The sequence below is a fragment of the Sciurus carolinensis genome, chromosome 9, assembly GCF_902686445.1.
Source record: "Sciurus carolinensis chromosome 9, mSciCar1.2, whole genome shotgun sequence".
Taxonomy (NCBI): domain Eukaryota; kingdom Metazoa; phylum Chordata; class Mammalia; order Rodentia; family Sciuridae; genus Sciurus; species Sciurus carolinensis.
In genome coordinates this window covers 43,806,625-43,833,377 of record NC_062221.1, presented here as the reverse complement: position 1 = coordinate 43,833,377, position 26,753 = coordinate 43,806,625, and the positions used below count along the sequence as shown (strand labels likewise).

Below are 26,753 nucleotides of genomic sequence, written 5' to 3'. Positions count from 1 at the left end.
TTAGCTTAAAAGTCATTAGACTCAACCTGGGTCTGCATTTGTCTGCTGGAATAACTTTCCCTAGGAAATCCCACATTGTGGGTGTTCATCTGATTTCACATGCATGAATGCTTCAATGCTCTCCTACCAGTTCTCACTTAAATTCCTATTAGCCAGCATAACTCAAGCAGAAGAATTCAATGCTGTCTTTAAAGATCGCCAGTTATAGCTTGAGAAGACATTGTATTGTCACCCTGCTTCCCCCCCAAAAAGCGTGTATTTAACTTGTTAGAAATCAGTTCAATTTTGTTAACTTGAAAGTGTAAGGAACAAAGCTATGGCATAATAACTACTTTAAATCCCTGTCGAACAGAAATTTGGAAACCTAAGTTTAAGGTGTAGGAGCGTTAAAAAAGAAAGAACTGCAGTGGTCCCGTGGCGTCCATACCAACTTTCAGCATATAACCACAGGTCTAATACATCTGCTTTCTAGAGAGGTGTGTGTGTGTGTGTGTGTGTGTGTGTGTTAGAGAGAGAGCCTCCTCAGAGAAAGACAATGGAGACATAAACACAGGAAAGGCATCCAAGTCTCCTTAAATATTGGGGGTAAGGCTTAATCAAAGGCTCGCAAACATTCAGACCTCTCCATTAACTTCCACTTTTTTTTATATTCACTATTATAGTAAACAGGAAAGAGAACATCATATTAAACACTAAAATCATTACCACATAGAGGGGAAAGATTTGGTACACATTAAAATTGCCACTATTTATAAATTTAAACGTTTCAACTCGACAGACTATATGCAGAATGACTTCAAAATGTTGCCTTTATCATCATTGACCAATTCCATGAATGCAGAAAAGGAAGTTCTGCAGTTAAGAGAAATTTTATCTTCTGCAGTAACCATTTCTTCTCCCATTTTCCTCCCATAGATCCTGCTTTCCATTGACCTATGTTCTCTGTTGCCTCAGAATTTCATTGAACAGTACCTATGGCAAACTGGTCACCTAACTTTGTTCTTATGTTTCCATGGGGGGTGACAACTTCTGTTTGCAACTTATGTCTTAACCTCCCTACTTCTCAGTAGTTTTTAAATCTTTCATATTGTTCATATCTCCACTGTGCTCTTAAGGATAATGGGGTAGAGTTTCGGCACAAGGGTAAGGAGTTACTTTTTGGAAAAAAAATTCCTCCAGATAGATCCCATTTCATCTCTACCTCCAGGTTGGAGAGGGCTGCTTCTGTTTGGAAGGATCCTACCTGAAGATGGCTCTGCTGGTGTAGGCTGATTTAGACATATAGTGATGACAGGCTGACTCGTCAAGCAAGCTCTTGAGGCCCTATTTCTGCCAATGCTGGAATGTGGGAATCAGGAGAGGGACTATTAAAACTTGCCAATCAGTGATAATTCAGTAATGGTTTAAAATAACTTCATTGGGTGGGTGAATATTAAATAAAATAGAAGCTGAAATTCCCTTTCAGGTCTATTTTCCCTTCTCAAGTGTTACCATTTTCTTTTCCTTCCCTAGACCTAGAAGAGGGAAAGCTTACTCATCTACTTGGCTGCCATTGACTGGTCCTCACTGACTGCATTGAAACATCCATTTCCCCACCTTTACCTGGGGATTGGGGGCTAACTGATATAGAATTGTTACTGAGTTCATGTAATCAGGTCTTTATTCACCCATATTTCCCAAATGATAAACAGTTGCAGAAAGGTTGGATCACAAGAGAAAAAACACAGAGGGTTTTTCCCTCTCTATGACTAGATTTTTACAATCATAACAGAACCAACAACATCCAGTGCAGTTTATCCAGGCTGTCTAGTCAGAGGCTCTTTCCCACTCTACCCATCAAATGCACATTCTAATAATTTCCAAGCTACTCAAAAGAACATCATTTCATTTGTGCCGTGATGGTTTTGCCCTCCTGGAGAGTTTTCAATAAAAACAACTTCTGACTGACTCTCACATTTTTGTCCTGCCCATGACTCATATTTTCTGACAATACAGAGACTATAGGTAAGGGAGTAGGGAACATGTGTTTAGGAAAGACAGACCTTAGGTAAATTCTGGGTCTTTGATACATGAAATTTCAAGCTGTCCTGACCTATAATTTTTAAATGAAAAATTCTTAATACAAAATATACACTTAGTAAATTACACAGATTATAAGTGTATAGCTCAGGGTTTTTTTTTTTTTTAACCAAGTAAACACATTGTGTAATCAACTCTCAGATCCAGAAGTGGTGGTACTGGTAATCCTAGGAGCCCACTGCTGTCCCATTCCAGTTACTAGTCACCCTCCCAAGAGTAGCCACTATTCTGACTTCTAATACCACAGTTAGTTTTACTTTTCTTTGTTCTCTATTTAAAGGAGTTATGTAATATATGTTATTTTGTTTCTGGTTTCTTTATCTCACCTTTTTGTGAGTCTTCCATGTGATTTCTTGCAGTTGTAGTTCATTTATCCTCAATGCTATATATTTTTCTATTGTATAAACATAACCATCATTTTTTTTTCTGTTGATGGATGTTTATTATATATTTGGTATTTTATTGTCATGAATAATGTTTTTGTGAACATTCTTGACTAGGTAGTTCACTGAGCATATGTATGCATTTCTGCTGGGTACATAAGAGAAAAGTTGATAATCTTTTTTTTTTTTTAAGCTTGTTGGTCATTTGGAGATTCTCCTTTGTGGCATATTTATTAAAGTTTTTGGCCCATTTCTCCACCAGGTCATCTTCCTTTCACATTCATTTATGGAAGTCCTTTATATATTCTGGATCTGAATCTATATCAAACATATATATTATAGATATATTTTTCTCATTCTTGGAATTCCCTTTTCATTTTTGATGATGTGTTTTGATGAATAGGAGTTATTACAGGTTCAGTGTCCCTTTTCCAAAATGCTTGGGGCCAGAAGTGTTTTGGATTTCAGATCTTTCAGATCCTTCAGATTTTGTAATATTTGCATATGCATAATGACTACCTTGGTAGGGAACCAAAGTCTAAACATGAATTTATTTATGTTTCATATACATCTTCAATTTTATACAATATTTTAATTCATTTGCATTTTGACTGTGACCTGTTGCATGAGGAATTTCCATTTGTAACATTCAAAAACTTCTGGATTTTGAAGCATTTCCATCTTCAAATTTTGAATTTTCAGATTAGGGATGCTCACCGTGCCCTCATGACATAATCCAATTATTTTAAGAAATATTTTCTGAAACTACTCATAAAAATGTTGTTTTCTTTTAACAGCATTTATTTCATTTTTTTTACGTTTAGTTTTGCATTGCTTTTGAAATTGGTATTTTGTGTATCATGTAAAGGTAGGAATGAAAATTAATTTTTGTGTACTTGACTTAGCCCAGCACCATTTATTTAAAAGACTATAATTCCTTCATTACATTGCAGGGTCACTTGTCATTTAATGACCACTTTATTTATGAGTCTATTTCTTGATTTTTTAATTCTGTTCACATTGCCTGTTTACCCTTGTATCAAGAGCTGTCTTAATTGCTAGATTCTTCAGTGTGAGAGTGTACATATGTCAATTAGGTCAAGTTTGTGACTTCTTTTGCACAAAGCTTCTGTATTCTTAAGAGGTTTCTTTCCTCCTTTTTCCTTTGAAATTCTATCAGCTATTAACATTTCCCACTGTGATAAGAAATTTATCAATTTCACCTTTTATCTTTAAATTCTTATCTATGTATTTTAAAGCCACATTATTGGCAGTACATATTTAAAAGTGCTATCTTCTCTTTGTATAGCCCTTTTGTCATTATAAAATACCCCCCTTGTGTCTGTTAAGGTACAGTGAGCAAACAGGAACTAAACAGATCTACAACAAAGAATTGTTAACAGGATAAAAATTATTTACCTACTAAAAGGAATAGAAAGAGAACAGGAGGACTGCAGCATCCTTAGCAATAAGGAAGTGTGAACAAGGAAATAATCTGGAACTTGAAAGGATTTCCTGCAAAGCTAAGATTCCAACCTCTGAGGAGAGGGTGTGGCTATGCTGGGAACTCAGTAAAGTGAGTTTTACTTGCCTTGAAACCAGGAAAGCAGCATGGCTGTCGTGAAGAAAGTTGCCAAAAGGATACCTCTGTTGTACTGTGAGGGCCACCGCTGGAGTGGTAAACACTTCTGGAACCCTACAAACCAAGGCACTTGCTGCTGGTTAAAACAGAACATCAGAAAGAAAATTCCTTTCTTCCCGTGCCAGCCCTGCAGTGTTTCTCTACTGGCAGAGCCTGACTCCCAGCCCACTGGAAAAACAGAAATGTCATCAGTTCAGTTCCATTATCACATACAGGGAGAAGTGCAGGTTCGCAGCTGACAGACAGCAAATTAGTAACTGGGATATTTTATTTCCAGTAACGCTTCTTGCCATACTGTTAACTCCATCTGATATTAGTAGAGTCACCCTCTGATCTTTGTTGATGGTCACAGGCTACACCTTTCTGCATGGTTTTATTTTTAACTTTTCTATGTTCTTTATATTTAAAGTATATATCTCCTAAGTAGGATATATTTGAAGTTTGATTTTTTTTTTGTTCCAGTGTCACAATCTTAGACTTAAGAATCTCTCAGACTTTTAAATCTTAAAATTATATCAGGTATATTTTAGTTTATATTTACCATATTGTTACCTGCTTCTAATTTGGTCCCTTTTCATTTCTTATTTTTTTAGAGTAATAAGTATATTTTAAATTTTTCCTATATCAATGTTTAGTTACATATTTTATCATTTCTCACTTTTACTCTACAAATTGCGGCGTAATCCTTGATTAAATCTAATACAAATAGTTATTTTTATGATATATCCGAATTTTAGAACATTAGAATAACTAATTTGTCCTGTCCCATCTTTTGTATTGTGGTTGCCATTCTTTTTAATTCTGTATACATTTCAAAGCCTGCAGAGACATTTTTTAAACTTATCTACTTTTTTGTGGTGTTGGTACTGGGGCTGGAACCTGGGCCCTCCTGCATGCTAGGCATGGGCTACCTCCCCAAGCTCCTGAGACATTTCTATTACTTTTGGGTATTGTAGTTTAACAGTAAGTAACCATTCTTATGTGTATATTCTCATATAATGACCCTTTATTATTGTTCATTTCCTCCCTCAATGCTTCTGCCTCATTCTCAGAATACATTCTTTATGGGACTTTAACTACACTTTCCCAGAACTTTTCACTATGTTTCACATCTCTGAAGTTCTTTTCTGTATTTTCCATTATTTATCTGCTTAAATTGAGGTATTTTTATTGAATATTTCTTGAATTTACTAATCCTGTCACATCTAATCTATTGTTTAATCCATGTAATGAGTTAATTTTAGATAGCATACTTCTCAGTTCCAGAATTTTCATTTAATCCCTTTTTATAGGTTCTGATGTTCTCTAAAATATTTTTCACTTCTCCTCTCATCTTGAATATGATAGTTAAGTTTATTTAAAATCCCATGGGTGTGTTTCTATTGCCTATATTTTCTTTTGTTCCTTCCTTTTGTTTTTGTTTTGTTTTGTTAATGTGATCCTCAGAGGTTTTAGCATAGTTAATATTTTTCTACTAAATGCTGACTATTGTGTATAGAAAATTATAAAGGACCCATTTGATATATCTTCCCTGTAATGGATTAGCCCTTCACTTCACTAGGCAGATGACATGATGGTTCGTCTTAATTTAATCAGGGACTAGCTAAGCAACATGTTCCATGTTGAGGCTGAGTTGCAGCCCTGCAGGAAAGAGCCTGCCTCCAGTTCACCTGGTTATCAAGAGTTTTTGCTGAAGATCTAGTGTTTCTCCAAGGCCCTTCCCCCTGTGTGTCTTTGTCCCACACAATTGCCAAATTTTCACATTGCTTTTCAGGGGTTTCCAGTGCAGTATCCTGTCCCATGTAACCCGCCAAATTGACACTCTTTCTGAATGGTAATCTGTTTCTGTGCTTGAAGCCCCCCAGATAGCAACGCAAAACTGTGCTGTTTCAGTATCACCCAGTGCTGCACCCCGCTTGGTGAAAGGCTAAGTTGCTTACTCTCCTCTCCATGCCTAGAATTATCCATTGGACTCAGAATAAAAACAGTCAAAAAAAAAAAAAAATGTCAACTCAGTTTAATGAGGGAGTTAAACCCTCTGCATTTCTCATTGCCTCCCCAGTTCACCAGTATACCAGTACATTCAGACAGATGATTCAGTACTTGATCCTTCTTTCTATTTGTTCTCAAAAGAAGTTTAGATCTGCTACTCCACCTCAACCCAAGCAGAAGCCTAAAGTGTGACGGTGGTTTAATTGATATAGTTTGTCAAACTGAGATGTCAAAACATCGGTTTTAAAATAAGGCTTTGTTTTGAAGTTAGGCACACTTTAGAACTTTTTTTCTGAGAACTTCTTTGACTCTGTGGTTCTCCTTTGCTGAGATCAATTGAGAAAATACTAGTGAATGATTAATATACAACCAGTTCTTAAATATTTCTGAGCACCATAAGCTTGTAAATCTTCATTAAATGTAATTGAAACATGATTGAAAAAGTTTTTAAAAATCTGTAAATCATTTTGATACCATCCTTTGTCTTAATTCCAAAGTTAATTTCTCCCACAGACAAATGCATTTCTATAAAATAAAATCATGAATTATACCAAAGGTTTAAAAGAAATCTTCAAATAATAGTATTAAAAAACTGTACAAGTTAAATTATTATTTTTCTTTATCTAGGACAAACATATAAAAGTTCCAAATAGTTCTGTTTAAAGGCACTACATAATTATATTACCTTTCTTAGAATATCAAACCAAAATGCTTGCAAAGAATCATGTGAGCCCTACTTTCAGCTCAGCTTTCCATGATGTGATACGACTTATCATTCATAGTTAGGTGGATAGATAAGTCTGTCACCTTGTCCAGATTCTGTAATAAGGGTCATACCACATTGTATAAGTCTGCTTACTTATTAGGCAGATTCCAATTCATCGCTCTGAACCTGAGTCAAAATCTGTGGGGTCTGGAAACAAAGTGCCTCAGGGGACTCTGATGCATTCTGAAGTAGGACCTGAAAGGTCTTAAGTCATAAACTCCTTGAAAGTAAAGGCACACCAGTGCCCACAAAGGTCACATCACAGAGTGGTTACTTAGTAAATCATGAATGAATGATTGAATAAATTAATCAATTATTAAGAAAAAGTGGAACCTTGTCAGCACTCCATAATTCATCTTTGTTCACCATCTACTTTATGCCATGAATCTTTGCTATCAACTACTGAGGGCACTATGTTTTTAACAAATAAGTTTTGATTCACTACACTAATATGAGTGAGGTGGAAATCTAGAGTCAAAAACTGTAGGCCAGTTTCCTCCGTTGCCACTGAAGAAGGATGTGCCTTTCTTGGCCCACATCTCTAAAATAAAAGAATTAGAGTAGATATGCCCTAGAATTCCCTTCAATGCTAAAAATTTATTTTCCTGTTTAAAATGTTTGTTTCAGAACAATTGCAGCAACTATTATCTAACGTTTTAGTACTCTCTTACCTGTGTTTCCTGAAGTCATAGGTTTTACTTTTGAAAAAGTGAGAATACATAAACTGAAGAAACAAAAAAATGTTGCAGGAAAAGTCAGGTTAAATATGTTTTTAACTGATCTGTTAGTGGTGACCGGGTCTCCATTCGAGCATTCTAGTCCTACTGTGAGTTGAGCAAAGGAAATCACCATTTGGAATCATTGTAGATTAGATTATTCTGGCAAGAGTCTTCAGTGGACGCTAAATGGAGAACTTTGATGAGGAAGCAGGTAAACTGCATGGTCTTAAAGTACCAACCCACAGGCTGTGTTTAAATTGCAAGGGGGAAACATGTCAGTTTGTTCTAGAGGAACTAAGCAACTTCTGGACCAGTCATCAAAATTATCACCACCAAAGAAAGCCAAGTGGACACAGGGTGCCTCCAGATTGTTTTAAGGTCCGAGAACAGAACATCATTTTGTCATATTCTGAATGAGGATATTTAACTCGAACATAATCATGAAGTATCACCCCCCCAAAAAACAAAAATCAAGTTGAAGTAGATTCTGTAAAATAGTTGCCTCAGACTTTCAAAAATAACAAAACCATGGGGGGTAAAGAGGCTGAAGACTGTCACAGAGTAGAAGAGAGGAAATAGACGTGACGACAACATTCAGCACATTGTCCAGGACTGGACTGTATCCTGGAAGAAAAAAATACTAAAGGGGCATTATTGAGATAGTTAAGGAAATGGGAATAGTAACTGTAGATTAGACAGTAGTATTGTATCAATGTCAACATCCCTGAATTTGATAGCTGTATTTTTTTACAACAGAAAAATATGCCTGATCTTAGGAAATGTGCACTGAAGTATTAAGGGGCATGATGCACCCTACCCTCGAGTGTCTTATAAAATGAACATATATATGTTCATATATATATATATGTATATATATATGTACATATATGTATATGATTTTATCCATGTATGTCTGCACATATATCATGCACACGTGCACAGAAACCCACAAACACATTAGGATGACAATTATAAATGTGGCTGAAATATTTAAAATTGTAAATATTGTGAGTTCTTCATATTATTCTTGTGACTCTTCCATAAATTTTAAATTATTTCGAAGCAAATGTATGTTTTCAAAAGATGCATTTGCCATTTCTGAGTAGATTAAATTTTAAAACAAGTTTGAGAAAAAAGTTAAGTAATTTAACAAGTAATTCAAAATATAAGAAATCTTCATTTCATGGTTACTGTTCATTAGTGTTGTGACTCTGCCAACAAAGCACTGAACTGACCGATATGTTTCATTATGTAAAAATTACAATTGTAATAACCATGCACCTTGTGTTTGGAGGTTGGAGACAATAGAGTAAAGCAGAAAAAATTCTAAGAGCTGTGAGATGTGCTTGTAAGTTTTGATGTACTTTATGACCATGAGTAGAGATCATTTTACCTGCCTGAGACTTCATTTCTTCTACAAAATAAGGAGATTAGAGTATGTTGGAAATTCTCCCTCTACTTTCTAAACGTCTGGATTGCAGTTTAAGAAATAAAATATGAAGGTCAAAGAATTAAGGACTTTATCAGCGGAATTAATGAGCTGATCAAAGTTAAAGGAAAATTAGGTTTTTTCTTTACACATCCTTACAGTCCTACCCTCTTAAGTAAATAAAAACTTTTATCTTTTTCAGGACAGAGAAATATTTGTAAAGAAACATTTGAAACAGAATTCAACTTTCAGACTATTTATGAATTTGGCAGCTGATTGCAAAATTTCAGGAAGAAATATATTGAAATGCACTGAAATTTTACTTATTTCATCTTTGTATTTCTGCCACACAAATAAGTTACCTATTTTATAATCAAATTAGATTAAGTATTTTAGTTAAGCACAGTTGTATTCTCATGGACAACACTTGTAATAAAAATAAGTGTACCATTATCGCTTCTCTAAAAAGGACTGGTATTCCTGAAGGTGTTAGTTATAAAAGAGCCACACTTTATGTCAACAAAGTATCCGGGAAAGTGTTTACTCCCTAACAAAGTCTAAAGTAAAAGACATTGTTGATTTGAGGTAGCAAACAATAAAGCTAGGTAAAGGGAAACAGAATCAGGATGCCAGCAGGCTTGGAGAAGCTTCCCCTGAGCCAATTTGTAAAAAAGTAACTTATATTTAGTAGTAGAGGGGTTTTTTGTTTGTTTGTTTGTTTTGTTTTTACTTTTTAAAGATCTTTTTATTTGTTCTTTTTAGTTATACATAACAGCAGAATGTCATTTGACATACATGGAGTATAAATTCCCATTCTTGTGGTTATACATGATGTGGAGTTACACTGGCCATGTATTCATATTATGAGCATAGGAAAGTTATGTCCAATTCATTCTACTGTCTTTCCCATTCCCATCTCCCTTCCCTTTTCCCCATTCCTCCCTATCCAATCCCGTGAACCTCTAATCCACCCCCCACACCCTCCATACCCTGCCTATTGTGTGTCAGCATTGTCATATCAGAGAAAACATTCAGCCTTTGGTTTATGGGGATTGACTTATGGCTTATATCACTTAGCATGAGAGCCTCAAGTTCCATCCATGTTCAAGCAAATGCCATAATTTCATTCTTCTTTATAACTGAGTAATATTCCTTTCTGTATATGTACCACATTGCTTTATCCATTCATCTGTTGTAGGGCACCAAGGTTGATTCCATAGATTGGCTATTGTGAATTGAGCTGCCATAAACATTGAAGTGGCTATAATACGCTGATTTTAAATTCTTTGGGTATATGATGAGGAGTGGAATAACTGGGTCAAATGGTGGTTCCATTCCAAGTTTTCTGAGGAATCTTCCATATTGCTTTCCAGAGTGGTTGCATCAATTTGCAGTCCCACTAGCAATGTATGAGTGTGTACAGTTTAGATATAAAGTGGTGTAACAACAAAAAATCATTTTGAACTCTTCATTAATTGTACAATAAGATGCAGTTATCCAGTTGTTTACTTATTCAACAGGTATTTATTATGTGTATCATCTACCTTGAGCACATTCTCAGTATATAGCAGTGAAATGGCATTCAAAATACAATCTCTCACTGAGTTTACATTCTGGTGAGAAAGATAGGTGTGGATGGAATATAAGTAAATACCACTCTAATAAGTAGCATGGAGAGATTAAGATCTATCCATGACTGGTTACATAAGTTCATCAAAGATGAATATTTGGGGAACAGAAATTTAAGCTATTATCCGAATAGTATAAAAAACAATGGAGCATATATTCTAGCCCAGCAAGTGCAAAGGTTCTGAATTAGGAACAAACTCATTTAGTTGAGCAGAATGAAAGTTAGGTTTCTGGAACATAGTAGACAAGAGGGAAAGATGTGATGAATCTTTAAGGGAGGATGTTTGAAGTCATAGGACTGGACAAGATAGCCTAAGGAAGAAATGTCATTGAGGAAAGGAAGGGGATCTAGAACTGAGCTCGAGCTCGTGGGTGGAACAGACTCAGCTAATTCAGGAGAATGAGAATGAGTGATAAGTAATGTAACAGGAAAATTATAAGAACGTGGTATGGAGAGCAGGCTGTGCCCTGCTCAAAGTGACTCCATGATGTATAGAACAGCAGTTTTCAACTGTGTCTAAACCTGAGTCATCCATCTTACAAAATAGTAGTTTGCCATGAATCACTCCATTTTGAGTGTAAATGTTGTGGCAGAATAACGCTTTATCTTGTTTGTACAAGTAAACAACCACCATTTGCCTAACACAACCATAAAGTGCAAATTGATAAATAACTTTAATGTGCTTCCTTACCAAACTAAATCAAGGAGTACCTGGACACATGGACATCTCAAATTGTGGCAGGAACACCAGACACAGGAGCTTATCAACTTCACTGAACACAACTCCCTCACCTAAGACCCTTAAAAAGAGGACGCCCACCCCCAGACTGGACTCAGTGGCACACTGACCACCTCACCTTGTTGCTCTTCCTGGGAGTTTTGCCAGGAAACTCGCCACAGCAATGAGCCTCTGAATCTCTGTTCTCAGGCTTCAGCAGAGAGTGGTTTCTTCTGTCCATTACCGCCATGCAACCATCTACTCCAAACTGACATCTCAAGTTGCTGCTCCAAGCTGACATTCTGAAACTGCCATCCTTCCAAGCCATAGTCTAGAATAAGTTTCTGTGCTGTGACATCTCTGTGCCCTGAATAAGTTCTTCAGCTTGTTAGTAGTTTTATCTTTAAACACAACAGTGACTCTTTGTTTTCTGTAACAGCTCTCTGCTTTTGTTCCTGATTCAGCCTGCTGAACCCCTGTGGTTTCCTTAACACTTTATTGTTAAGTGTGTGACTTGAGTGCTATAGATATTAGAAATTGAGATTGGGAGAGATCCAAGATGGCGGACTAGAGGATGACTGCATCTCCCGTCGCTCCAGAACTCAGGATTCAAGAAGGGGAGATAGTGAAAGACTCGGACCAACATAGAGCCACGGGGTGAGTCTCTCCCACCGGGAGAAGCTCGGCCCGGGTGGCAGTCCCAGACAGGGGGCAGCTTCTCGGAGCAGGGCAGGGCAGCCAGAGACTTCCCCAAACAGCCCTGCTCCCTCCGGCGGCAGGCACGATCCACAGCCAGCTTCTTGGAGCAGGCCGCCCAGTGAGAGCTTTTCCACACAGAACCAACCCCAAGCCCTGAACCCAGCAGCGGCCCTGGCCCACAGGTGGCTTCTCGAACCAGGGCAGGGCAGCAAGATACTTCCCCAAGCAGCCTTGCTCCCTCCAACGGCAGATCCAGTCTATAGCCAGGTTCTCAGAGCAGGCCCACCCACTGGGACCTTTTCCGCACAGAGCCAACCCCAAGCCCCAGACCCAGCGGCAGGCCATGGCCTGCAGGCAGCTTCTGAGACCAGGGCAGGGCAGCCAGAGACTTCCCCAAGCGGCCCTGCTCCCTCCGGCGGCAAGCACGATCCACAGCCAGCTCCTCGGAGCAGGCCCGCCCAGTGAGAGCTTTTCCACACAGAGCCAACCCCAAGCCCTGGACCCAGTGGCGGACCCCGGCCTGGCCCGCAGGCTGCTTCTGGGACCAAGGCAGGACAGGGAGAGGCTTTCCCCAAGCAGCATGGCTCCCTCAGGCAGGGGCAGGCCCTGTATATAGCCAGCTTCTAGGAGCAGGTCCGCCCCAGTGAGAGGATTTCCATGCACAACCAGCCCCCAGCCCTGGACCCAGTAGCTGGCTAGGGGCAGCTTTCTTCAGAAGCACTGCATTATTAAGTTCCTCCAAGACTTCAGGCTACTGAAGGCTGGGAGGTGATATACTGGAAATCTACAGGGACACTATAAGCCAATAGAGGAAATCTGCAATATCTCAGAGTCCCACTGATATATGACCAAGATGAGAAAACAAGGGAAGAAAATGTCCCAAACAAACCTAGATACTACATCAATAAAACCCAGTGACAGCACAGCAGAAGAAATGTCAGAAAGGGAGTTCAGAATGTACATAATTAAAACAACCAGAGAAGCAAATGAGGAGATGAAAGAGCAAATGCAGGCATTGAAGGAGGAGATGAAAGAGCAAATGCAGTCATTAAATGATTGAACCAATCAACAGTTAAAAGAGCAAATGCGGGAAGCAAAACATCATTTCAATAAAGAGTTAGAGATACTGAAAAAAACAAACAAACAGAAATTCTTGAACTGAAGGAAACAATAAACCAAGTTAAAATCTCCATAGAAAGCATACCCAATAGGATAGAACACCTGGAAGACAGAACCTCAGACATCAAAGACAAAATATTTAATCTTGAAAACAAAATTGACCAAACAGAGAAGATGGTAAGAAATCATGAACAGAATCTACAAGAATTATGGGATATCATGAAAAGGCCAAATTTAAGAATTATTGGGCTTGAGGAAAGCTTAGAGAAACAAACCAAAGGAATGAACAAACTATTCAATGAAATAATATCAGAAAATTTCCCAAATCTGAAGAATTAAATGGAAAACCAGGTACAAGAGGCTTATAGGACTCCAAATATACAAAATTACAACAGACCCACACCAAGACACATTATTATGAAAATACCTAACATACAAAATAGAGGCAGAATTTTAAAGGCTGCGAGAGAAAAGAATCAAATTACATTCAGGGGGAAACCAATAAGAATATCAGCAGATTTTTCAATCCAGACCCTAAAAGCTAGAAGGGCCTGGAATATTTACCAAGCCCTGAAAGAAAACAGATGCCAACCAAGAATCTTATACCCAGCAAAACTTACTTTCAGATTTGACAACGAAATAAGATCCTTCCATGATAAACAAAAGCTAAAGGAATTTACAAAAAGAAAGCTGGCATTACAGAACATTCTTAGCAAAATATTCCATGAGGAAGACATGAAAAGCAACGATGCAAATCAGCAACGGGAAGAACTAGCCTAAAGGAATAGCCAAATAAAGGAGAAACCAAATCATGTCAAAAAACAAAAATGAGTCAAATGACTGGGAATACAAATCATATCACAATAATAATCCTGAATGTTAATGGCCTGAACTCATCAATCAAAAGACATAGACTGGCAGATTGGAGTAAAAAGAAAATACAACAATACGCTGCCTGCAAGAGACTCACCTCATAGAAAGAGATACCCATAGACTACAGGTGAAAGGATGGGAAAAAACATACCATGCACACAGACACAGCAAAAAAGCTGGAGTATCCATCCTCATTTCAGATAATGTGGACTTCAAGCCAAAACTAGTCAGAAGGGATAAAGAAGGACATTTCATACAGCTTAAGGGAAGCATAAATCAGCAAGACATAACAATCATATCTATGCCCCGAACATTGGCTCATCCACGTACGTCAAACAAATCCTTCTCAATTCCAGAAATCAAATAGACCACAACACAATAATACTACGCGATTTTAACACACCTCTCTCACCACTGGATAGATCTTCCAAACAGAAACTGAATAAAGAAACCATAGATCTCAATAACACAATCAACAATTTAGAATTAATGGACATATATAGAATATAGCATCCAACAAAGAGCGAATGCACTTTCTTCTCAGCAGCACATGGATCCTTCTCTAAAATATGCCACAAACTTACTGTTAGAAAATTCAAGAAGATAGAGATACTACCTTGTATTCCATCAGATCATAATGAATTGAAATTAGAAATAAATGACAGAATAAAAAACAGAAACTTCTCCAATACCTGGAGATTAAATAATATGCTATTATATGATGAATGAATAACAGAAGACATCAGGAGGGAAACTTAAAAATTCTTAGAAGTTAACGAGAACAAAGACACATCATATCAAAATCCCTGGGACACTATGAAAGCAATAGAGGAAGATATTTCATGGAGCGCATTCAACAAAATAAGTAAAAATCAACAAATGACTTAACACTACAGCTCAAAGCCCTAGAAAAAGAAGAGCAGACCAACACCAAAAGTAGTAGAATACAGGAAATAGTTAAAATCAGAGCTGAAATCAACAAAACTGAAACAAAAGAAACATTCCAAAAAATTAACAAAATAGAGTTCATTCTTTGAAAAAATAAACACAATTAACCACACTAACAAAGAGAAAGAGAGAGAAAACTCAAATTACTAACAGAATAAACAAGGGAATATCACTACAGACATGAGTGAAATACAAAACATAATTAGAAGCTATTTTGAAAATCTATACTCCAACAAACTAGAAAACCTTGAAGACATCAACAAATTTCTAGAGACATATGAATTACCTAAACTGAAGGAGGAGGACATACACAACTTAAATCAATTTCAAGCAATGAAATAGAAGAGGTCATCAAAAGCCTACCAACAAAGAAAAGTCCGGGACCAGATGGGTTCTCAGCTGAGTTCTACAAAACCTTTAAAGAAGAGCTCATTCCAATACTCCTTAAAGTATTCCATGAAATAGAAGAGGAGGGAACCCTCCCAAACTCATTCTATGAAGCCAATATTACCCTGATACCTAAACCAGACAGAGACACATAGAGGAAAGAAAATTTCAGACCAATATCTTTAATGAACATTGATGCAAAAATTCTCAACAAAATTTTAGCAAATCGCATACAAAAATATATTAAAAAGAGAATACACCATGATCAAGTGGGTTTTATCCCAGGGACGCAAGGTTGGTTCAACATCCGGAAATCAATAAATGTCATTCACCATATCGACAGACTTAAAATTAAGAATCACATGATTATTTTGATAGATGCAGAAAAAGCATTTGGTAAAATACAGCATCTCTTCAATCTCAAAACACTAGAAAAAATAGGGATAGTGGGAACATTCCTTAACATTGTAAAGGCCATCTACGCTAAGCCCATGACCAATATCATTCTAAATGGTGAAAAACTGAAAGCATTCCCCCTAAAATCTGGAACAAGGCAGGGATACCCTTTTTCACCACTTCTATTCAACATCATCCTTGAAACTCTAGCCAGAGCAATTAGACAAACCAAAGAAATTAAAGGGATATGAATAGGAAAAGAAGAACTCAAACTATCCCTGTTCACTAATGACATGATTATATATTTAGAGGAACCCAGAAATTCCACCAGAAAACTTTTAGAACTCATAAGTGAATTCAGTAAAGTAGGAGGTTATAAGATCAATGCTCATAAATCCAATGCATTTTTATACATAAGTGATGAATCTTCAGAAAGAGAAGTTAGGAAAACTACCCCATTCACAATAGCCTTGAAAAAAATAAAATATTTGGGAATCAATCTAACAAAAGAGATGAAAGACCTCTACAATAAGAACTGCAGAACACTAAAGAAAGAAATTAAGGAAAATCTTAGAAGATGGAAATATCTCCCATGTTCTTGGATAGGCAGAATTAATATTGTTAAAATGGCCATACTACCTAAAGTGCTATAAGATTCAATGCAATTCCAATTAAAATCCCAATGATGTACCTTACAGAAATAGAGAAAGCAATTATGAAATTCATCTGCAAGAATAAGAAACCCAGATAGCTAAAGCAATCCTTAGCTGAAAGAAGGGCGTATTGCAATACCAGATCTTCAGCTCTACTGCAAAGCAATATTAACAAAAACGGCATGGTATTGGTACCAAAATAGACAGGTAGATCAATGGTATAGAATAGAGGACATGGACACAAACCCAAATAAATACAATTTTCTCATATTAGACAAAGGTACCAAAAATATGCAATGGAAAAAAGATAGCCTCTTCAACAAATGGTGCTGGGAAAACTGGAAATTCATATGCAGCAGAATGAAACTAAACCCCTATCTCTCACCCTGCACAAAACTCAACTCAAAATGGATCAGGGACCTCTGAATCAGACCAGAGACCACGCATCTTATAGAAGAAAAAGTAGGTCCAAATCTTCAACTTGTTGGCTTAGGATCAGACTTCCTTAACAGGACTCCCATAGCACAAGAAATAAAAGGAAGAATTAACAACTGGGATAGATTCAAACTAAAAAGCTTTCTCTCAGCAAAGGAAACTATCAGCAATGCAAAGAGAGAGCCTACAGAGTGGGAGAATATCTTTGCCACTCATACTTCAGATAGAGCACTAATTTCCAGAATATATAAAGAACTCAAAAAACTCTACCAAGAATACAAATAATTCAATCAACAAATGGACTAAGGAAATGAACAGACACTTCACAGAAGAAGATCTACACGTAATCGACAGATATATGAAAAAATGTTCAACATTTCTAGTAATAAGAGAAATGCAAATCAAAAATACCCTAAGATTCCATCTCACCCCAATTAGAATGACGATTATCAAGAACACAAGCAACAATAGGTGTTGGCGAGGATGTGGGGACAAAGGTACACTCATACATTGCTGGTGGGGTTGCAAATTAGTGTAACCACTCTGGAAAGCAGTGTGGAGATTCCTCAGAAAGCTTGGAATGGACCCACCATTTGACCCAGCTATCCCACTCCTTGGCCTATACCCAAAGGACTTAAAATCAGCATACTACAGAGATGCAGTCACATCAATGTTCATAACTGCTCAATTCACAATAGCCAGATTGTGGAACCAACCTACATGTCCTTCAATTGATAAATGGATAAAGAAACTGTGGTATATATATATATATACAATGGAATATTACTCCACCATAAAGAATGATAAAATTATGGCATTTGCAGGCAAATGGATGAAATTGGAGAATATCATGCTAAGTGAGATAAGCCAATCTCAAAAAACCAAAGGACGAATGATCTCAGTGATAAGCGGATGATAACACATAATGGGGGGTGGGAGGGATTAGTGTTAGGGTTAGGGTTAGGGTTAGGGAGGGTGGTAAGAATGGAGGAAGGAAGGTCTGTATAGAGGGAAAAGAGAGGTGGGAGGGGTGGGGGGAGGGAAAATATATAACAGAATGAATCAAACAACATTACCCTATGTAAATTTTTGATTACACTAATGTTATGCCTTTACGCCATGTACAAACAGAGAAACAACATGTATCCCATTTGTTTACAATAAAAATAAATAAATAAAAAAAAAAGAAATTGAGATGGAATGAAGAACTTGTGTTTGCCCAGTTTATTACTATCAGGCAACCCTCAAGTATTTCTTGAACTGCCACCACTGAAAGCGGTATAGCCTGTGAAATTATTGTTAATCAATGAATTTTGTCATTATGGGAAGACACGAACACATGTGGTCTGTGTCAGTGACAAAGCTTGCTCACAACATACGCTGTCATTCGAGGTGAGAAGAACACATTCCACTAGAGAAAGGCTCCACTGTGAAGACTGCGGTCAAGAGCTCTGACATATGGCAGCCGAGGAGTGGCCCCTGGGTTTGGATGTGAAAGTCACAGGTGAGCTCTAAAAGAGCAGACAGTGGAATGGCTGGGCCCCAAGAGAAGTGGATTGTGAAGCGTGTCAGATGGAAGAGTGGGACAGAATGTGAAGAACTGCTTTAGACTTGTTTGCAGTAGAGGGAGCCATGGCACAGGATGGCAGCAGGAAGAAGATGTAAAGTAAGGCTGGGGCGTTTTGTTTGCTTGGTTGGTTGGTTGATTTTCTTAGAAGAGTTGAGGGATCAGCATGTGCATCAACAGGATTAATCCAATAGCAAAAGAAGAACTGGCAATGTAGAAAGGTGATAATTGCAGGAGCAAAATCATTGACAGGAGTGAGGGATAGTAGCCAAGCAAAAGGATTAGCCACTGAGAGACAGGTCTTCAAGGAGCTGTTTTTGGAATTCCCCAACCTCTTCTATTATCAAGTACCATTTCATAAGTCATCCTATCTGATTTTTACACAATGCCCATGTGTCTGACTATTCTCAAATTCCAGAGAAGGAGAATAATGTTTAGAGAGATTGAATAATTTCTCCTAGAACATGCAGTTAAATAAATGATAAACCTAGAATTCCAACTATTTTTGCACACCGATGCTCTTTTCATTACATAATACCATGATAAAGCAGCCCTTGCAGTACTCTTTCTGATTCAAGGTGACAAATATTCAGTGTACTAGCTACAAAAAAAAGTACAGTTGCTTTAATGCCATATTCCTATTGTGTAACTAAGTGACCAGCAAATGGTTTGACAATGTTAAACTTTAAGTTACTTAAATCTGTTCATGTGTAAGTTTTATGTCCACATCATTTTTTTCTGAATATACTGACTGCTGCAATATACAGGGCCATAATTACACTTGCAACCAAAGATTTCTAAAAACACTTAAAATCTACTGTGCCTTTCTTAACCAATTTTGTTCATATACCATAAAAATGTGTTTATCTTACCATTTTTAAAGAGTCTTACCCAGTATAACAGCAATAAAGTTAAATATCTGGTTATAAAATTCCTTCAGAAAACATTTCTAAAGAAAAGAAAGTACAAATTTCACCACACTGAGGGCATAAAACAGAGGAATTTATTATCTTATGGCCTCCACGTCACAGAATTTGTCATCAGATATCCTGATTTCAATTCTTAAGTTCAGTAAATTCTTCTGGTGATCTCGTTCAAGTTGATCAACCTCTCAGATTTTTCATTCATAAAATAAGGCTAGTAATAGTTATGCAAATAAATAGATTAATCCAATGCGATAACTTTAAAAATAGAGGTACCTATTATTTTGCATGTAATACTCTGTGAAATGTGGTTTTTTTTTTTTTTAATTTCTTACCAAGCACTTTGAACTACATTCACCTCTCTCTTCTAATAATGCTATATTACTTATGAGTACTTGGATAAAAGAGAAGAGAAATTGCCAGATTGCCTGCATAAGGACCCATATTCTATGTTTTTCAAAACAAAACAAGACAAAAAAAAAAAAAAAAAGAAAACCTCCCCAAATATCTTAAAACTGCATCAGTCCTGTGTTCCTACAGAAGCACGTCCATTATTGGTACCACGGTGCAGTTGTGCCGAGAACCTCAGTCACTCATTCACTCTAGTAACAAATGTGCATTGAGGGCCTATTATGTTCCACCTCTGAAGAAACCTACATCAATACAGAAAATGGACTGTCATACATTTCTGCCTCACCAGCAGTTCAGTAGAAGAACATCTCCTCTGTATGAAGTTTTTTACTTAGAAGTCTCCCCTGCCTGTCCTCTACCCTCACCCCAAGCTAGAAGGCCAAGGCCCTGGTTCAGCCACTTTGAGTCTCCCTCATATTAACTAGCACAGTACCTTGCTCAAAGTTTAGGTGCTCCATAAATGATTATTAAATTGAAGGGCTATTTTGTAGTGTGTTTTCAGAAATATCAAGGTGCATCGGTAGACTAACAAGCAAGGTGTTTTTCCCCATAACGTCTCTCTGGTTGCATTTAATGGCAAGTTAAAATTAGACTCCTTTTTTTTTTTTTTTTTAAAGAAAGAAAACCATAGCAACTGATATTGAATGTTTCAGAGAGCACATTTTTAAGGATTCTCTTTTTCTGAATTGCCCATGTTTGAGCTGCCTATTTCAAGTGAAAAATCTAATAAATAATTTGTGTTACTAATAGCCATGTAAACCACCGATTGAGTCTAAGAAGCAACAGAAACTCCCACATAGAACAGAAAGCTTGATGAAAGCTTGAAGAAAAAAATTAACGTGTCGAAAATGCAGTGAATAAATTTAAAATGGATACCCGCTGGAAATGATTGAACATTAACCTCTCTTTGTTTCTTGTGTCTGTCTTTAGAGAGCTTGGAGATTGTTCTAATGTTTAATATCAGTATTTGCTGGAGATCTTTTTAAACTTGTTTCTATAAGGAAATCAATTTTACAGTGCCCCCTCTAAATTAAAGAATGGGCATTTTTACCAAATGTATCAGCAAACACTTCTTTGACATACATAATGATTGTCTAATGGTATCTCTAAAAGTATTTTTTATTGAAATAATGATTAAAGTGTAGCTTGGTGCCTTAGGAACACTGACTAATGTCATGTTAATCAACTACTAAAAAAAGTGAAGAGGTTGATAGTTTAACTCTAGTTTGTACATGATTCACTTGAACCATGAAAGAAGAAAATGTACTTTACCCAGGACCAAATTTAAAGCAAAACAAGATAAAATTCCAACAAAACCTCTCAGAAACAAATCTTTCAAAGTTTTGGTTGCATCTTTAGGAAAAACTCAACTTTGTTTTTCTTAAAATGTGTAAATTAGCCTTTGATTCATGGCATTCATATGGATCAACATCTATTGAATGCCTACTCTATGCAAAGTGCCTAACTAATGTCTAGATAAGTAAAGCATATTTCTGCTTTTAGTAAGTTTATTGGAAGAAATAAGTCATTCAGGCATAACTGCAATATAAAAAATAAGTGCTATAAATGCTGTCGGCATTCCGAGGAGGTGGAGATGGATAACTCCTGGCTCAGTTTGGACAGGTGGAATGGTGTGGGAACAGGAAGCTGGGGAATTCTTAGTAGACAGAGTGAAAAAGAGCATGTCTTAGAGTTAACAAGACGTTCAACTTGACTTCAAGGTCGTTTGCAGGAGGAGAGCTGAATAAGGGAAACACGTTGGACTAGTGATCAAAGGCCTTTAATTCCAGTTTGTTTAAATGAAGTTTTTATAATTGTTAGAAAAGCTGTAAGTGAGCAATTCCTTAACTCTTCTGCATATGAGCAACAATTTTTATAAAGAACGTGTTTTAAATGTGAAATCAAAATCACCTGATTTACAAACAACACTCTAAAATGTTGGTTGGGTTTGCCTATGCTTTTTCAGCCTGCCCATTTAGGACACTTTTAATGTTCTAGTATGTAGTCTGGATTGTGGGGGTACTTGAATTATTGTTTCTTGGTTAAATTTGGGATAACTTATCTTCCAGATGCCTGAAAATGAAGCATTTGCTTGCATATTTAATACCTCCGAGTGTTCTATATATACCATGTCTACATTTTCCCCCTCCTGTTATTGTTTCTGGTAAAAAACTGCACTGAAGACCAAAATGACGCCTTCTCTAGAAGGTTTAAAGGCTGATGCAGAAGTACTCAGAAGCCCGCTTCTAAAAAAAACAATAAAACCTTTCTTCTTGCTGGGAGAGAAAGGCACAGGGTGGAGGAGAGTTGGGGGAAGGATTGGGTGGGAGGAGTTTAGAGACAAAACAGGCAGAGGGAAGGAGAGAAGTGAGGAGGGAACAATTACCTTTCAGAAGAAATGATTACAAAGACGATTTTATATATTTATGTGTTCAAGAGATACGAAATAAATGCAGCAGAGATAGTGATACAGCTGCAGGTGCTCCAAGCATTACCAACAACAACCAACTCCAGATATTCTGATAGATTTTAGCCTCTGCTGCTCCAGTTTAGATCACGTACCTGGGAGATAACCATGAAATTTTGGGAACAACTCACCCACCAACATTTACTGTTTATATTTTTACAGTTTCTTGTATGAGTGAATATGAACCAGAGATGCTTCAAACCAAGTATTTTGACCTTTCAACAGATTTCAAGAACTGCATCTATGCTAATGAAAGAAATTTACTGAAATAGATGCATATCTAGCGTGTCCATCCACCAGAGATTTTAACTAAGGGATAGAAGCTCATTTTTACTCAATTCCTATGTGGCACAAGCACAAGATAAGAGTGATGGCCAGCACAATTTTCTTCGTGCTATTTTAAGTAGTACGTTAGAGGTCCAGAAGACATGCTAGATACCAGCAGGGAGACAGGGCCCTGCTCAAAGTAAAGTGTTGGTGAAGCCTATGATTCATAGCCGTGGATCTCCCTCAACACTGAGCATAACACAGACTGACAAAAATGTCGGGGTTTTTTTGTTATTTTTTTTTGGTTTTTTGGTGTTATTACACCAAAGCAATACCACTCTAATATTTCAGTATAAATCATTGGGGAAATATTATTTTAGCTTTTAACTTTCACAAAATTAATATCCAAGATAGCTATTGTTGGAATTATTGGGGTGAGATCTTTCTATAGACATCATAGTAGATTCTTTGATATGTTCATATATTACCTTCAACCTTTATGATGATACATACAATTGTAGGGAGGGGACTGTCTGAATCAAAAGGTTAGAGCCACTAGTGGAGTTTTGCTGCTTCCTTTACTTTTCATAAGTATCTGAAGGTCTTCTATAGTCAAACAAACTTTCAAACAAATTAAAATAATCAACAACATTAACAAGTTATAAGCTTTGGGAAGTGACTGAAGTTAGGCACTGTTTGTTGTAGATAGAAAGAAACAAATGCTATCTTTTATCTCACTGTTACTTTCACACTCTGCTAGCTTTTATCTCTCTGTTATTTTCACACTCGTTCTTTCTTAGCTTTTTTTGGTCTCTTTGTGCTCTGATGTAAGTGTACTCTTAGCTATCCTAAACAATACGCCATAGTGGAAGTACCCCAGGTTAGGAGTAGTGAGTGGGAGGTCTAGGGAGGAAATAGCAATCTAAATGGGTAGGTTCTGCTAATGACCACGAGTGTGACCTTGGTTGACCACCTCACTCTTTCTGGCTCTTAGTTTTTTTTGCAAAATGTGGTCCTTATTTATCCTTATTTATCTCACAAAATTGTTTTAGGACAGAACGTGATAGGTGAAAGAATCTTAAAAAAATAGGAACAAGGGCTGAGGATGTGACACAGCGGTAGTGCACTCCCCTTGCACATATGAGACCCTGGGTTCACTCCCTAGAAACACACACACACACACTCAAGAAACTAAATAATGATTATTTTGAAACAAATTTGGAAGCAAAGTCAGCATGCAGAAAACTTTGAATCAAAAGACAGTTACTCATTTTCAGCATTAGTGTCTTAGGAATTGCTTCATCTTTGTACAATATGTGATACTGATAACCATTGCTACAAACATACTAATACAGTAGAATCAAGGTGAAGACATAGCTCTATATTACCGTGAGGTTGAAGGTCATGTTCTTTTGCTTTAAAGTCTGTTATGAACAACAGTTGTCTTTAAAGCTGTTTGAACTTGAGGTTTTCATTATTAATAGAAGAAACATTGAGGAAACATTGTGCTCACACTTCTGGAAGCTTTTTAGAGGAAGCAGCTGTGGTTTCTTTAGACTTCCAAGTCTATTATGCAGGTTAGCAGTGTATTTTGTAATGAGTTCTAGACCACCTGCCTTTCTAAGGAAATTAATATAGAGATAGATTTCGGGGGGATCTTTTTTTTTTTTTTTTCTGTCCTGGTGACTATGTGTAAGATTTTCCTCTTCAGTGACTTTGGGCATCTCATAAAAATGTTCATTCAGTGTTGGTCAGCTGTAGATTATTTTTTTAAGGAAGTATCTAAATGTGTTTTCAACCACTTCTTGTTGAGTCTTAAAATTGAGACACATTGCCTTAGTAAAACTGTCAGATGATATAAAGACAGTTTTAATTCAAGGCAATAAATAGCTATAATGACTAAGTACCTATAATGACTAAAACAAGGTTAAAAAGGAAATTGAATATAGTCTAAACTACTAGAATTTCAAAATACCATTTTAATTATTTTCCTTTTTTTCTTTTTTAACCTCTACAGGAGTTTTGGATAAGATCAATGGATTTAGGAAGCAGTAGAAATTTGGAGAATACAGTGAAGAGAATATATCATGATCAGCTTATTCCAAAGATAAACACGAGCAAGAAAATGTCCACCTTAGCAAATTCACCTAACTGCCTGGAGATGCCACCAGAGATTAAGAAAGTCTGTGGAGAGAAACAAGTAGAAATCACAACTGAAAGAATAAAAATGGCAAAGAGCATCAAAGAAAAACAAAATAACGATTTAGAGAAAGTAGCCTTTAAACGGAAGGCAGAAGGTGAAGAAAAGCCAGTGGGAAAGAAAGAAGCAAAGATACTAGAACTTGACAATCAGTTAATCACCATACCTCTGCCTCACATCCCCTTAAAGAACATAATGGATGTGGAAATGAAGTTGGTCTACATTGATGAAGAGGACGTGAGCTATGAGTTTGTGGAGTCCTTCATGTCCACCGGGATTCAACCAGGATGCCAAGCTACTGAAATAGTGGAACCTTTGAGTGTACCTAATTTCAGCTTTCTGCCTCAGATTGACAAATGGCTTCAGGTAGCCTTAAAGGATGCCAGTTCTTGCTATAGACAAAAGAAATACGCCGTGGCAGCGGGACAGTTCAGAACAGCGCTTGAGGTATGAGATTTAAGAAAATATAGATTGGTGACAAGAAGCTATGAAATGGAAAGTTGCAATTACATTGAGTGGTTCTGATCATACTGTAATGAACAGTGAGCGTGGGGAGAAAATATTTAATATCAGGATTATGCAGCTCCCAATTTACATAAAGCAAATAAGATATGCCTTCAAATTAATATGCCTGTGTGCACTTGACATACAGAAATAACCCCAAAAGCATACCTCATGTTTTTTCCATTAACAAACCCTGCAGTGAATGACAACATATATAAAAATGCAGTTGGTTTCATAATTTAGATGTACAACTGTAAAAGCCATAAAATTTTAGTGGCAGTGTTGGTGGGCAGAATATAGATTCTCTAGAGATAGGCAGCTCATAAGTGTACGGATTGTTCTCTTACAGTATGTGGTCTTCATGAGCAAACAACCACATAATCATCTTTCCTTGGGCTGATACTTTATGCAATTTTTTTCTTTTTTCGGGGATTGAACCCAGAGGCTCAGAAACGCTAGGTGAGCACTCTACCACTAAACTACATTCCCAGCACTTTTTACTTTAAGATGCATCTCTCTAAGTTGCCCAGCCTGACCTCAAATTGTAGAGGCTGCCACAGCCTCCTGAATAGCCAGGAAGCACGTGCCATTGCACCCAGTTGTATTTATTTATTAAGAGCAAAATAGCACTGGGGTCTGTGGCCTATGATCCCAGCAGCTCAGGAAGATGAGACAGGAGATCTTGAATTCAAAGCTAGCCACAACAAAAGCGAAGTGCTAAACAACTCAGCAAGCCCCTGTGTCTAAATAAAATAAAAAATGGGGCTGGGATGTGGCTCAGTGAGCCAGTGTCCCTGAGTTCAATACCCTGTACCCACATCGCCAACAAAAAGAACAAAATAGCATCATTTTACTTAATCGTCACACTTCACTTTCCTTCTCATTCTGGTGAGTTTTGAATAATTATTTTTTTTATCCGCAAGCAGGTAAGTTTGACAACATCTTAGCATTAAGAAATAGCCTATGAACTAAAATAAACTTAAGTATCACCACTAAAGCACAAAATAAGACATGAGAAAAAAAAGCTTCGTCTCATGACTCACTGAGCCTATAAAGGACCAAAGCATATAACTAGAAGTCCCATTGGCTTGGCAATGTTGGTGACCATGTGCCTCATTAATTACAAAAATGCACTTCAATGCATTCTATGCATGCCTGCTGGGCACTGGAGATATTGTTTAAATGAGTTAAGGCAGGGTAACTTCCCTGTATCAGTCTGGTGAGGGACTCAAGCCAGTGAACATGTGAATATAGATGGCATAAAGGAATAAGTGATCTACCATGGGGACATGAGGAAGGACAGGAACCAAATGTGAGATGTTGGGATAGAGATTTAAAAGTAAAGTATTATTTCCCATTGTTATTTTCAGGTTAAAATGCTTAAATCTACAAAGAATTATTTATGGAAAATACCAGGCAGTATTATCCTTAAATATTTAAAAAGAAACTAAGTACAAAAAAAGGAGGCCTGAATAGAAATGAAGGTATTAGGTAACACACAAATAGATACATCTGTAAGTATTTCTGTTCTCATAAAGGGTCAGTG

At 37.0% G+C, this 26,753-nt stretch overlaps 1 protein-coding gene and 1 pseudogene across 1 annotated transcript in view; one reads left to right on the top strand and one right to left on the bottom strand.

Moving 5' to 3' along the window:
* Positions 1-11,686, bottom strand: part of LOC124993598 (ADP/ATP translocase 2-like) — a 56,078-nt pseudogene extending 44,392 nt beyond the window's left edge.
* Positions 11,687-24,538: 12,852 nt separating this feature from the next.
* The window catches only part of Spata16 (spermatogenesis associated 16), a 241,235-nt gene continuing 239,020 nt past the window's right edge, over positions 24,539-26,753 (top strand). The window contains exon 1 of the mRNA XM_047565397.1: positions 24,539-25,150. Coding sequence (XP_047421353.1) covers positions 24,539-25,150 — 612 coding nt within the window. The remainder of the gene's footprint in view (positions 25,151-26,753) is intronic.